At 54.3% G+C, this 14,650-nt stretch overlaps 1 protein-coding gene across 1 annotated transcript in view; it reads left to right on the forward strand.

Moving 5' to 3' along the window:
• AKT2 (AKT serine/threonine kinase 2) overlaps positions 1 to 14,650 on the forward strand; it is a 30,500-nt gene that overhangs the window by 11,574 nt on the left and 4,276 nt on the right. The window contains exons 2-13 of the mRNA XM_083627523.1: positions 2,036 to 2,149; positions 5,606 to 5,734; positions 5,982 to 6,093; positions 6,347 to 6,500; positions 7,324 to 7,455; positions 8,306 to 8,371; positions 9,662 to 9,730; positions 10,136 to 10,258; positions 11,423 to 11,551; positions 12,611 to 12,825; positions 14,128 to 14,215; positions 14,406 to 14,508. Of these exons, the coding sequence (XP_083483649.1) occupies positions 2,104 to 2,149; positions 5,606 to 5,734; positions 5,982 to 6,093; positions 6,347 to 6,500; positions 7,324 to 7,455; positions 8,306 to 8,371; positions 9,662 to 9,730; positions 10,136 to 10,258; positions 11,423 to 11,551; positions 12,611 to 12,825; positions 14,128 to 14,215; positions 14,406 to 14,508 (1,366 nt within the window). The 5' untranslated portion in view covers positions 2,036 to 2,103. The remainder of the gene's footprint in view (positions 1 to 2,035; positions 2,150 to 5,605; positions 5,735 to 5,981; positions 6,094 to 6,346; positions 6,501 to 7,323; positions 7,456 to 8,305; positions 8,372 to 9,661; positions 9,731 to 10,135; positions 10,259 to 11,422; positions 11,552 to 12,610; positions 12,826 to 14,127; positions 14,216 to 14,405; positions 14,509 to 14,650) is intronic.

A 14,650-nucleotide genomic window follows, 5' to 3' on the forward strand; every position in this document is an offset into this window, starting at 1 on the left:
GTCGCCCTTCGGAGGCCACCTTTGCTCCCCACCCGTCTCCTCCAGCTGCTTGGGGAGCAAAGCCAGCTGGGTGGAGGGGGGTGCAGCAAGAGGTCTGGCTCTCCCCGTTGAGCTCTTCAGGGCTCTGCCCTTTTGCCCAAATCTCTGTGCCTGCCTCCAGGAGTGGAGCCGTTGTGTCTGGATCTGGCTCCCTGCGGGGAGGGGGGGCATTTTCACTCTTATGTAAATGACTCCCAAGGCCTGTCGCAACCCCACCGTCATTGCTGTCAGCCCCGGCCTCTGGAGCAACACAGAAGGCCGCCAGAGCTTTGCACAAGCACCTTCCTGGCTGGGCAGGGGGACCTCTCACTCGGTGTCAACACGCAAAAGCCAGCCTGGCGTCCTTTCACCCAGTGGGCGACCTCCATGCTCTCGCCTGGCCTCAGCTGAGCTGCGTTTGGGCCGTGGGGCTCAGAGTGGGCCTTTCTTGTGCTGAGTCTCACGAGCCCAACCCTGGGAATGAGGCTGGTCTCCCTCCAGGAAGTCCGGCAAGGCCAGGGCTACAGGGTCCTCCTCGCTGGTGGTCTCTGGCGGTTCCAGGTGGATCACCCCTTTGCCGGGCGAGCAGGAAGCTCCCTGCTGGGCCAGGCTAAAGTCCAGCGCTGTGTCCTTTGCACGGCTGTGGGGAGGCAAGTGCCCCTGGCAGGACGGAGAGGGAGCTGACCTTGGGTGATCCCCAGTGGGTCTGGTGGGGGCCAAGGGGATACGTCCTGTTGCACAACCCTGGAACTGGGACTCTTGGGGTGCTGGATTGCTCCCTGCCCATTGAAAACCCTGCCTGCACTGAGCTGGCTGGTGAATTGGGGGCGAGGGGGAGGCACAAAGCTAACCTTCTTCCCGGTGTGCCAGGATTCTCAGTGTGGGGGTTTTTGTGGCACCGAGTGAGCCTTTAAACAGGTGTTTCCACCTGTCCATCCACACACCCCCCCCATTCTGAAACTGTAGAGGCCCAGGAGGACTGTGCTGGCTGGGGCAGTTCGACCCTCACCTGTTATCTGTGACCTGCCAAGGGGGAAGGGGATTCCTTGCCTCCTGTGTCGACAGTTGGGGTGGGTGGGTGGGTGGCAGATGGACCTGGGGGGGTGGGTTGTTATACAGCAAACCACTCTGTTCACTTGGGCTCCCACCTTCAGAATGTCACCAAAGCATCAATGAACTGGCCCTTGGGAAAGAGGAGGGTAATGAAAGGCCCGCCCTCCACAGTCCTAGCACCCCCCTGCACATTTGTTCCGTGCCCCACTCCAAGTTGCATGGGGGGCAGCCCTTTCCCTGCTTCTCTGGCGGCATCTTTGGGCTAGTCTTTGAACCCCTCTCCCTCTTTAATCCCATCAGGTGCCTGGGATTAATCTTTCTCTAGCTGTTTGTTTTCCCGGCTGGCCAGGGCTGCTCTCCGGTCTGAGCATGTGCAGTCGTGGCAGCTCCCAAGGGCCTCCCTGCTGCTGGCGGTGCCTGTTATCAGGGGGGCAGATAAGGCCAAGGGGAAGTTGCCAGCAGGTGTAAGCATCATCACGGGGATGGGGAGATCCCCATTGCCCTTGGCTTCTAATACCTCCCTAACAGGGCTGGGGGGTTCCTCAGTCACCCCAGCCTTCCCCTTCCTCTGTGTCCCATGTTGAAAGCAGCTGCATAGGCTTTCCTGGGCCCTGGAAGTGACAGCGTCTGGCTTTGCAGAGCAGCTCAGTTTCCTCTACAAGACCCCCTCCATTGGGGAGACCCGCCTCACCCTGGGCTGGGCCAGTGGCCTATCCCTGGGGATCTGGGCCTTCCCGAGGCTGGTGAGGCCCTCTGCCTCCACGGGGAGGCAGAATTAGCACCCGCTGTGACTCTTGAGGGATCCACCTTGTTTGGGGAAGAAGGTTTTTGTCAGTGTGGTGCTGGGGACACTAGCAGTCGGTGGGAGGGAGGCCTATAACTCTGTGGGAGAGGGATTCTTCACCATCCCCAGAGGTTGATGAGCCTGGGACCCACACTGCCATTGTTCTCTTCTCTCCTGCAGGTCACCAGTCCACCCACGGCTCAGTGGGCAGAATCTAGTCCCTGTGAGCTCAGCACGGCCACGTCAACATGAATGAGGTGTCGGTCGTCAAGGAGGGCTGGTTGCACAAGAGAGGTGAGCAATGTACACACACACACACACACACACACACACAAACGAGATTTGACAGAAAGAGGGGGCTGAGAGGTTCTTGCTTTCCTGGAAGTGGGGGCCGTGCCCTGGAGGTTGCTGCACCAGGCTCTGGGTAGGACAGAGCCCTGTTATGTCTGCGGCTTCAGTAGGGAGCCCGTCTCATAAGGCACCTAAGTTGTTGGGTGTCTGTTGCACCTCTGAATGAAGTCTGTGTTGGCTTCCTTTTGCTGTTTGCTTCTAGACAGAGCTTAGCCTCCCTCTGTGTCCCTGAGGGGCCTGTTGCTGCTGCCGCTGCCCCTCCTCTATGTTATCTCTGCATTCTTAGCTCTAAGTGCAGGTGTCCCCCTGACCGGCTCATGGAGAGAAGAGCACTCCCCATGGCTGCCTCGCGGCTTGAGCTTCTGGGTTGGAGGAGCATCGGAGCCCAAGCTGCGCAGTGTGGGCCCCCTTGGAATCCTGTGCACAGTTGTAGTGCAAAAGAGGGGAAGCAGAATGGTCCTGGGGCTGGAGCAGCTTGCTTTGGGAGCTTTTTAGTTTAGGGGAAAGGGCGAGTGTTGGGGGACGTGAGAGAGGTCCACAGAATTGCCTGTGGAGAAAGTGGGCAGAGAAGTTTTTCTCTCCTCATAATAATAATAATAATAATAATAATAATAATAATAATAATAATAATATAATAATAATAATAATAATAATAATAATAATAATAATAATAATAATAATAAATTTATTATTTATACCCCGCCCATCTGGCTGGGTTTCCCCAGCCACTCTGGGCGGCTTCCTACCAAATATTAAAAACAATACAGCATTAGACATTAAAATCTTCCTAAAGAGGGCTGCCTTCAGTTGTCTTTTAAAAGTAAAATAGTTGTTAATTACTTGACATCTGCTGGGAGGGCGTTCCACAGGGCAGGCGCCACTACGGAGAAGGCCCTCTGCCTGGTTCCCTGTAACCTCACTTCTCACAGTGAGGGAACCGCCAGAAGGCCCTCGGCACTGAACCTCAGTGTCTGGGCTGAACAATGGGCGTGGAGATGCTCCTTCAGGTATACTGGGCCTTTGAGGCCGTTTAGGGCTTTAAAGGTCAGCACCAACACTTTGAATTGTGCTTGGAAACATAATGGGAGCCAATGTAGGTCTTTCAGGACCGGTGTTATATGGTCTTGGCGGCCACTCCCAGTCACCAGTCTAGCTGCCACATTCTGGATTAATTGCTAGTTCAGGGCCCATCCAGTCAAGCAAATAGTTAAACTGTGGAACTCCCTCCCAGAGGAGGCAGTGATGCCCACCAATGCAAATGGCTTTAAAAGAGGAAGAGACAGATTTGTGGAGGAGGACAAGGCTGTAGCAGCATCTGCTTGCCAGGGTGGCTGTGTGCCGCCTCCACACTTTGCAGGGCACTTGCTCCAGCGGATGGGAATCCAGAGTGGGGAGAGTCCTGCTCACGGCTCCCCACTGGGGCAGCTGGCTGGCCACTGGAAGAAGAGAACACTGGGCTAGATGGGCCATTGGCCTCATCCAGCCCGCTTGTCTTACGTTCTTGGGGTGCAGGAGTGCCGACTCCTTTGCACACGGTTAGACATTGCCTGCCTGACCCTTTCTGCCTGCAATTCTCTGCTGTTTGGAGGGCAGCATGGAGGGGGCCAGCATGGGCTTGGCGAGGAGGCATCCGTGGGGCACACAAGAGCAGAAGCTCCCTCCTTGTCCCTAGATGCCCCGCTCCCCGCAGTCTGTGCGCGAATGAATGAATTGATTTATTTTGGTCACTGACCAGGATCCCGGTCTGTGCAGTTTTCTTCTGCTCTCCACACTTGGTGTTGTGCTTGGTGCCCTGGACTCCTTGGCTTTTGCTAGTCCTTGTGGAAGACAGACTGTGAAATCTGGGGTGAGCAATGGGGATGTTTATTGCCGGAGCCACGACTTTCAGCACAAGCCTCTTGCTCCGGAAACCCCTCTTTGTCCCCCCACTGCAAGTCCCCTCCTTCTCCCTGCTCCCTCCATGGCAGTCTCAGCTGTCCCCTGAGCTGCTTCCCACCCCGTAGGGCTGTGGCTCCAGCAAATTCCTCCTCCTGCTCCTGCAGACAAATATAGATAGCAGCTGGTGGCAGCAGCAGCCAGGTCTGCCCAGAGGCTATTTTGGTCCCTGGAGCCAGAGGAGTGGGTGGAGGGGGCTGCCTGGCCCTGCTGAGGGAAGCCCCCCTGTGCTGCCACTGGGCCCTGCTGAGGAGTGAAGGTGCCCTCGCAGCCTTGGCTTCTGCAGGCCAAAGGGGGAGCCTGGCCCTGCAGGCTGAGCCCCTCCCAGAATGGCTCTTGCCAGAAGCCAAAAAAAAGGTCTGGCTCTGGAGATGTGCTGGGAGGGGCAGCCCACCTCAACCCTGAGCACTGGAAATCCTCCCTGAACCCTCCAAAGCTGCCTGCAGGTGTTTTTCCAGGTGTGTCTTTAAGGAGTACAGAGTTGCCGTATTTTTTGCTCCATAAGCCGCACCTGACCATAAGTTGCACCTAGTTTTTAGAGGGGGAAGGCAAGGAAAAAAATATTCTGTGCAGAGCATGTAAGCGGCACTCGCTTTTCTTGCTTTAAACCCTTCCGTCCCTCCTCCCGCTTCGCTGAGAAGCCAGCAGAGCAAGAGCGATAGCTGCGCAGCGCCTCTTCTTCTGCTGGCTTCTCAGCAAAGCAGGTTGAGACGAAAGGGAGCCCTTACAAGGGAGCGCGGAGCAGAGCCTGTCAGTGGCTCTTGCTGGCTTTTCCAGGAGGTGGGGGAAGGGACAGAGGGCAGCCCGTCAGTCCCTTCTCCCACCTTGCGGAAAAGCCCCCAAGAGCTGCACACACGCTCCGTGCGGCTCTTTAAAGGGAGTGCTGAGCAGAGCCTATGTGCGGCTCTTGGGGGCTTTTCCCCGAGGAGGGAGAAGGGCAGCCCTTCTCCCTCCACGGGGAAAAGCTAGCAAGAGCACACTCTACACGGCTCTTTAAAGGGAGCGCTGAGCAGAGCCTCCCGCCTGCATTCACCCCATAAGACGCACACACATTTCCCCTTACTTTTTAGGAGGGAAAAGGTGTGAAAAATACGGTAATCTATGGAACTCGTTCCTGCAGGAGCTGGTAATGGCCGCCAACCTGGATTGGACAGATCCATGGAGAAAGAGAAGGCTTGAGAACAGGATGCTGGGCTTCATGGGGCTCCTTTGGCCTCATCCAGCAGGCTGCTCATGTCCTTATGACAGGGGTGCTGAGCCCGGCTCCAGGTGCCCTGAGGAAGCGGACGAGGGCTGGGCTTGGTCTTCTCAGCTTCCCTTGGCAGAGCAAGAGTCCCTTGCCAGCCTTGGAGGGGAATCTGCTGCCAGGGGCGTCAGTGCTGTTGGGCTGCAGGGCCTTTTCAAAGGCTGCCTCCTGGCAGGCACTCTGCACGCCCCCTCATGCCTCACCTTTCTGCTTCCCAGGGGAATACATCAAAACATGGAGGCCCAGGTACTTTCTCCTGAAAAGCGATGGGTCTTTCATTGGGTACAAGGAGAAGCCGGAGACGTCAGACCACAGCCTGCCCCCTTTGAATGACTTCTCTGTGGCAGGTACGTCCTCCCCACCCTCCTCCTACCCCTGCCCTCCATGTCGGCAGGGACTGCGAGGCTCCCCTGGAGCTCCAGGCGGACTGCAGTTAGAATGCAGCAAAACGGCAACCCTCTCCCTTTCCTCCCACGATGCTGTGCTGGGGGCTGTACACGTGTTTTTGAGAGAGGGGGACAAGTAGGTGAGTCTGCCGCTCCTCTTCCTTGTCCTTGGAGAAGCCCCAGCAGCCCCCTCTTCCTCCTCTTCCAGAATGCCAGCTGATGAAAGTCGAGCGGCCCCGTCCCAACACCTTCATCATCCGCTGCTTGCAGTGGACAACCGTCATCGAAAGGACGTTCCACGTCGACTCCCCCGACGAGCGGTGCGTCTGGCTTTGGAGCGGGGCACCTGATCCCACCCCACCCTGCTCTCTGGGCCCCTGGGGCAGCTCTACTCGGCCACCCCGCTTCCACCAGGGGTGGGGGCCCTCACTTGCACCCAGCCTCTGGCTGCTGGAAGGGCTTCGTCCCCGATCCCCGGGCACTGGGACTCTCCCAGCCAGGGACTGGCGCCCGCTGGCCGGCCTTCGTGCCTGGGTGGCACGAGTGCCCTGACTTCCCCTGTGCTGCCCGCAGGGAGGAGTGGATCCGGGCCATACAAATGGTCGCCAACAGCTTGAAGAACCAGGAGCCGGAAGAGGACAGAATGGACTACAAGTGCGGCTCTCCCAGCGACAGCACAGGCGCCGAGGAGATGGAGGTGGCCGTGACCAAGACCCGGGCCAAGGCGGTAAGGAGGGGGTGGGGAGGGGACTTCCTTCCGCTCTGGCTCAGCGGAGCAGGAGGACAAAGAGGCGGTTTCCCCCCTGGCTTCGCCAGTCTTTGCCGCGCTGCGTTTAACCGCGGGCATGGACTCACAATGTTCAAGCTTTTCAAATGGTGAAGGTGCCTAGTTCCCCCCAGGAGGCTGATAATGGCAAACAGCAGCCCTGTGTTTTTTTCCTTTAAAAATAAATAATATTAAAAAATAAATAAATTTTAAACGATAAAGAACAAGAAGCATCCTCGTTCTGAAACAGAAGGTGTAAAACACAAAAACTGGAATTCATGTAGGAGCAGCACACGCGATAACCAATTTGGTGTAAAGCCAATAGAACATATGGAACTATGAAAGAATGGGACAAAATAATCAAACTACGTATAATATACAGTATACCAAATCACGATACGTGTAAAAAAAAATGAAACAAAATGGAAATACAGTGCTCTGTTTTAAACTAGAGGATGCTTTGAGATGGACTGAAGTAATAAAAGGAATTAAGCTTTAATTCTGAATATTCATATAATGATGGCACCACCTATTGATAGAAGAGATGCTGTTGTTTTTCCACAGGTGAGCCTGGTTCACCAAAGAGGTGGGTGTGGGGGTGATTAGGAAAGTTATGTCAGCCATGCAATAAGAATTCTGTACTCATGAAATCTATGAAGTCAACCCAAGTTGTAATGAAACTCTCTCTCTTGATTTGTCCTCATGCAAGTCTCAAAATGTTCAGACCTTCTAAACTGTGCAGGTCTTATTTACAACCCAGCCTTGTGTTTCTCCTTGTTAAAAGACCATGAATGACTTTGACTACCTGAAGCTCCTTGGGAAGGGCACTTTCGGGAAGGTCATCCTTGTGCGGGAAAAAGCCACGGGGCGCTACTACGCCATGAAGATCCTGCGCAAGGAAGTCATCATTGCCAAGGTACGGGGCCAAGCGGGGGAGGCAGGCTGCGGAGTGACTTTGACGTGGGGGGCGGAGACCCGGGTTGTGGGGAGGCGGGATTTGTATCCGGGCATATAGGCCACACGTCAATCATCAGAAGTCCACATGGCATGAAATGCCAGTCGGATTCCCACTGGGGCTGTGCAGAGCCCTAGTAGCCTGTGGGTGACTGAGCAAGGGGCAGAAGAAATGAGAGAGACAGGGAGGGAGGGAGGCAGAAATGAATAAATGGTCATGCTGGGAATCATTAGAGATACACCAATCCCCCCCAACACACTTCCAAAGAGGGAGGTCTCTGTGCAGCCCCACAAAGAGGAGCAGTGCTGGGTGGGGGTGTTGCTTTGGTTCCCCCTGGGAATAATAATAATAATAATAATAATAATAATAATAATAATAATAAGTAAATAAATAAATAATTTATGCCCCACCCATTTGACTGAGTTTCCCCAGCCACTCTGGGCAGCTCCCAACAGAACACTAAAAACAGAATAAAACTTCAAACATTAAAAACTTCCCCAAACAGGACTGCCTTCAGATGTCTTCTAAAAGTCAGATAGTTGTTTATTTCCTTGACATCTGATGGGAGGGCGTTCCACAGGTCAGGCGCCACCACCGAGAAGGCCCTCTGCCTGGTTCCCTGTAACCTCACTTCTCGCAGGGAGGGAACCGCCAGAAGGCCTTCGGAGCTGGACCTCAGTGTCCGGGCTGGATGATGGGGGTGGAGATGCTCCTTCAGATATACTGGGCCAAGGCTGTTTAGGGCTATCACTTGCTCATGTCATGATGGGGCCGTTTCGGGTGACGATGCTTTCTTCCCTGTCTTTTGAAGGATGAGGTGGCCCACACCGTCACAGAGAGCAGAGTCCTGCAGAACACGAGGCATCCCTTTCTCACGGTACGTACGCATTCGGGAACGTGTGGGACGGAATGGGCGCCAGGCGTCCTCCGATGCCCTGCGAGATTCTCTGTCTCTGCGGGTGGCTGCTTGTGGGACCAGAGGAGAGAAAGAACAGAGACTTGGTTCCTCGTATGATAGACCGGCGAAGGGGCTGTGAACTGGAAGTGTCAGGCCAGGAGCCAGACTTTGGGGTTGTACCCCAGAGCTCAAGAGGCCGACCCAGTGCATGGTGGCTGTGAAAACGACAAATTCCATGCTAGGGATCTTTAGGAAAGGGATTGAAAATAATAGTGCCAGTGTCACAATGACATTGCTGTACAGATCTATGGAAGCAGTGAGGGCACTAACCTAGACGGCTTGAAAAGAGTAGGAGACGGGCTTCCAGTTTGCTTGCAAAGGGAAAATGGCGACGTGGTGCGTGTCATCCGCTTAAGAGACGACCGTTACCGGGATTTCTGGGCGATTGGGGGTGAGTGCCAAGGTTAGACACCCCCCCAAAAAAACCTCACAGATAGTGAGGTGTTGAGGGGACCAGCTGGGCTTGAAGAGGCTCGCTGCGATTGCCAGAGCCTCGCCGCTGCATCGGCAGTGAGTTTAAAAGCTCTCTACCTTGCATGCAAGAAGGCTGATCGTCGAAGAATTGATGCTTTTGAATTATGGTGCTGGAGGAGACTCTTGAGAGTCCCATGGACTGCAAGAAGATCAAACCTATCCATTCTTAAGGAAATCAGCCCTGAGTGCTCACTGGAAGGACAGATCGTGAAGCTGAGGCTCCAATACTTTGGCCACCTCATGAGAAGAGAAGACTCCCTGGAAAAGACCCTGATGTTGGGAAAGATGGAGGGCACAAGGAGAAGGGGACGACAGAGGACAAGATGGTTGGATAGTGTCTTCGAAGCTACAAACATGAGTCTGACTAAACTGCGGGAGGCAGTGGAGGACAGAAGTGCCTGGCGTGCTCTGGTCCATGGGGTCACGAAGAGTCGGACACGACTAAACGACTAAACAACAACAACAACACCTTGCATGCATTTATCTTGCAGGATTTCAGCAAGGTGGTTGTCACCTGCGTACAGTTAAAACTGCACAATTTAGAAGTGCATGGGCTGTGATGGTCCCATATTCCTTTCCTGTGTCTTGGGAAGCACACAAACAAGACCTGTCAGCAGCGGCTGCCTGGGAAGGCTCAGTGAGAGGGGCTGGGTGTTTGCTGCTGCTTCTTCTGCACCTAAAGTTTAATAATAATAATAATAGGAGGTTGCTGACTCTATGAACTCCCTTTTCCAGGCGCTGAAGTACGCCTTCCAGACCAACGACCGCCTCTGCTTCGTCATGGAGTATGCCAACGGAGGGGAGGTCAGTGTCTGCTTTGGGGGGGGGGGAGAGGGACACAGTCGCGCTCTGACAGGAGCTACGTGGCTGAGCACAGTCGCACCCGTGGCCCTGGGGTCCCCAGAGAATCGCCGTTGTTGGCTGCCGCCCTTCATTCTTCCTGCTGCTCACCTTCCGGATGTCCCTCTTCCCTCCCCAACAACAAGCTATGCTATCATAATGATTTAAAGGATAATTTTAGCTTATATCTTAGTGACTAAATTTTAATTTATATATTTTTTAACTGTTGCTATATCTGTCTTGTCCCTGTTATACCTAATTGCAAATTCAAATGTATTCCTATCGTGCTTTATGACTTCCTTGATATTGTATGTGGGCTGGAACTGGTCTGTGGCCGAAATAATAAAATTCAATTCCCTCCCCGTCCAGCTGTTTTTCCACCTTTCGAGGGAGCGAGTCTTCACGGAGGACCGTGCTCGTTTCTACGGGGCTGAAATTGTTTCCGCCTTGGAGTACCTGCACTCCCGGGACGTCGTCTATCGTGACATCAAGGTAATCCCGCGCAGAACACCTGGTCTGGCCTCCGCAGAAGGCGCTCAAGTGAGAAGCAGATCCTGCCTTCTTATGGAGAGAGGTGGGAGCTGTATAGGGCTCCCTTTTCCATAAGAGGTTTTGCCTTTGCCTGCAGCATTGAGCTGGGTAGGGAGGGAAGGGTCTGTAGGAGGAGGAGGTGGCACATGGTACTTTTAAAACTAAAATTCTCCTTCAAAGTTACCAGTTGCTGCTTTTTTGTCCCACCCAAGGGACGCGCAGTGAGCTTCATGGCCAGGCAGAAATTTGAACCCTGCTCTCCCCAATCCGAGTCCAGCATTCTTAACCACCAATGGAGTCTCAAATGCCCTCGAAGCAGAATGCAATGAAATAGTTAGAATGCCAGAAGAATGAATTTGGGAAAGAGCACCAGCAGGCTTGAAAGCAAAACCCTTCTCCTGGTGTGGGGATTGTAGAATCGTAGAGCTGGAAGGGACCCCGAAGGTCCTCTAGTCCAACCCCCTTCAATGCAGGAATCTCAACTAAAGCATCCAAGGCAGATGGCCACCCAAGCTCTGCTTAAAAACCTCCAGGGAAGGACTGAGGGCTTTCCACGGGGAAGGAGCCAGCAGGTGGGCATTCTGAGCAAGGCAATCCCAGACTCAAGGCCACTGTAGCCCCTGGCCTCCACCAATGGGCAAGCAGGATCATGCCCTCCTGGGCCCTTCAAGTGGTGTACAGTGATGGAGCAGCCCTTTGAAGACTGGGAGTCACACTGGGAGCCAGGGCAGCACAAAGACTCTGTCCACACAGCCTGGAGGCACGCTAGGAGTCCAAATAGGATGTGACCAGTTGTGAGCTTGGCCACATCTGCTTTAGAATCATAGAGTGGGGCCACCCAGTCCAACCCTGTGCAGTTCAGGAATCTTCTGGCGTACGATTGCAGCAGCTCCAGACCCAAGTGGGGACGTTGGCTCCCTAGTTTCTGGGTCAGCCTATAGGTGTAAGGAATGAAATGCATGATTTCTCCTGCTGGCGGCCCTCTGCCCTTGAGGTCCAGCGTGTCTGCTGCTGCTTCTGGCTGTTCCCAGCGCGTCATTCCCGCCGCCCACCTCCTGGGGACCCATCTGAGCAGGATCTTTCCCACCCCGCCTCGCCCCTGACTCACCTTTGCGCCTCTTGCAGCTGGAGAACCTCATGCTGGACAAGGACGGGCACATAAAGATCACGGACTTTGGGCTGTGCAAGGAGGGCATCAGTGACGGCGCCACCATGAAGACCTTCTGCGGGACGCCGGAGTACTTGGCCCCTGAGGTATCGGGGGGGGGGGGCTCTTGCCTGGGGAAGGCCAGCGGCCCAAACGGCCGGGGAAACCGAGGGCTGAGATGGTGGGGGAGGGGCTGGTTGGCCTGTCTCCTGATTGCGGTAGCTGTTTCTGCCCCCTTCATGGCTGCCAGGGAAGGGCCACCTAGATGCAAGTCACAAACTATACCCACAAAGGAGGAATGGATTTGTAAACTAAATGAATATTTAATTGTGGCAAAATTAACTGCTATAATGGGACACAGGTGGCGCTGTGGGTTATACCACAGAGCCTAGGACTTGCCGATCAAAAGGTTGGCGGTTCAAATCCCCACAACAGGGTGAGCTCCTGTTGCTCGCTCTCTGCTCCTGCCAACCTAGCAGTTTGAAAGCACCTCAAAGTGCAAGTAGATAAATAGGTACTGCTCTGGCGGGAAGGTAAACGGCATTTCCGTGTACTGCTCTGGTTCGCCAGAAGCGGCTTAGTCATGCTGGCCACATGACCTGTACGCCGGCTCCCTCGGCCAGTAAAGCGAGATGAGCGCCGCAACCCCAGAGTCGGCCATGACTGGACCTAATGGTCAGAGGTCCCTTTACTTTTTAACTGCAATAATAAGAAATCAGTCGAATCAAAAATTTAAAAAAGGAGTGGAAATGTTTTGATGAATATATGGCAAAATATTGCTCAAAAAAAGATACAGTAACATGCCTAGATTAAAATGTGAAGCACTGGATGGAAGAAAAATTAGTAAGGAAAGATAATAAGAATATATAGATAATTTGAGAAGATTGTAGAATGCAAAGATTAGTGTAAATTGTAAAATGTGGAGGAAATTGAGTGGGGGCGAAGTGGGAGGAGGGAGAAAAGTAATATGATGGTTTGAGGAAATATAAATGTATGGGGGGATGGGGAAGAAATGGTGTTGGCTTTCCTACATCTGTATTGTAATGTAATATGTGAAAACCAATTAGAAGGAAGGAAGGGCCACCTAGATTGACCCGACCTGCTCCCCTCCACATCCTGGCTGAGCCGCCCCTGCTTTTCTCTCCTCCCTGCCCCCCCCCCCCCAGGTGCTGGAGGACAATGACTATGGGCGTGCCGTGGACTGGTGGGGGCTGGGCGTGGTCATGTACGAGATGATGTGTGGGCGCCTGCCCTTCTACAACCAAGACCATGAGCGCCTCTTTGAGCTCATCCTCATGGAGGAGATCCGCTTCCCTCGCACGCTCAGCCCCGAGGCCAAGGCCCTGCTGGCCGGGCTGCTCAAGAAGGACCCCAAGCAGAGGTGGGCTTTTCGTTGCGTGTGTGTGGAAGAGGCTGCCTGGCAGGGGTGGGGCAGCTGTCATGCTGCCATGGAGTCAACGTAGCAGAGCAGATTTTAGCACAGGGATAACTCAAGCAGAGTTGGTTAGTTTCGTAGTTGGGATTACCAAAATGACCTCAGCATCTCCACCCCCATCGTTCAGCCCGGACACTGAGGTCCAGCTCCAAGGGTCTTCTGGCAGTTCCCTAAATGCGAGAAGCGAAGTTACGGGGCCTGCTTCGGTGGTGGCACCCGCCCTGTGCAACACCCTGTCAGATGTCAAGGAAATAAGCAACTGTTTGACTTTTAGAAGACATCTGAAGGCAGCATTGTACACGGAAACTTTTTAAGGTTTAATGGATTATTATGTTTATAGGAACGCAGGTGGCGCTGTGGGTTAAACCACTGAGCCTAGGGCTTGCTGATCAGAAGGTCGGCGGTTCGAATCCCCGTGACGGGGTGAGCTCCCGTTGCTTGGTCCCTGCTCCTGCCAACCTAGCAGTTCGAAAGCACGTCAAAGTGCAAGTAGATAAATAGGTACCACTCCGGCGGGAAGGTAAACGGCGTTTCCCTGCGCTACTCTGGTTCGCCACATGCTGGCCACATGACCCGAAAGCTGTACGCCGGCTCCCTCGGCCAAGAAAGCGAGATGAGTGCCGCAACCCCAGAGTCAGTCACGACTGGACCTAATGGTCAGGGGTCCCTTTACCTTTACGTTTACTATGTTTTTACATAAATACTTTGGAGGCCGCCCGGAGTGGCTTGGCTATTGCTATTGTTATCATCATGAAATTTTATTGTGTAAGCTGCCCTGGAAGCCTTCCCCAGAAGGGATATGGAGAAGTGCAGTGAACCCCAAATTCCACTTCCCAGGGTTGTGGGGCACTGCACATCAGGGGAAATAAACTGTGGTTTTGGCCACATAGTTCTTTTGTGACAAGCGAGGAGGGTCTGACTGGGGTGGTGTTTTGGGGGGGAGGCACTATACTCCGGGAGAAAGGAGGCTTGGAAAGAGTCAGGCCAACCTGCTTCTTAGCAGATTCTTTGGACGACAAAGCCCACCAGTATTCTGCGGCCGTCTGCCCAGGGGGCTGATGGGAGTTGCCGTCCAAAACATCCAGTGGGCACTTGGCCGGCGCAGAATAATGCCAAGGCTGTGGGGCAGCGAGAGAAAATTGTCCCCCCACTGCTCCTCGTGCTGGCACCCAGGTACAGGGACCCCCGCTGGAAATCTCGTGCCCCCCCAGGTACTGTTGTTACAGGACCCCTTTGTTGTGCCCACAGGTTGGGGGGTGGCCCCAACGACGCCCGGGAGGTGATGGAGCACCGCTTCTTTGCCGCCATCAACTGGCAGGACGTGGTTCAGAAAATGGTAAGGAGAGAGGGTGGCACAGGGGGCCTCTGACGTGAAGACACAGTGCTCATTCCCCTGACCCCCAGCCACTCAGGTTGTGTGGGGAGGGGAGCCTCCTCAGCTGCCCCTCAAGCTGCCTGGGGGAGTGAGGGGGGGTCAGGGTGGCACCAGGACCACAAAGCGAGCTTGGCCCCCTTTTTCTCCCCAGCTCATCCCACCCTTCAAGCCGCAGGTGACATCTGAGATCGACACCCGGTACTTTGACGACGAGTTCACAGCACAGTCCATCACCATCACCCCTCCTGACCGATGTGAGTGACAGAATCCTGGGCACCCCAGGGCTCATCTAGTCCAACCGGCAGCCATGGGCTGAGGGTTCGATTCCCCCTTTTGCAGCGCTGGGGGTGTGGGGGAGTTGTTGCTTTGAATCTGCTTGCACCCCAGGCGATGAGC

Source organism: Podarcis filfolensis (assembly GCF_964270895.1).
Source record: "Podarcis filfolensis genome assembly, chromosome: 8".
Lineage (NCBI taxonomy): Eukaryota > Metazoa > Chordata > Lepidosauria > Squamata > Lacertidae > Podarcis > Podarcis filfolensis.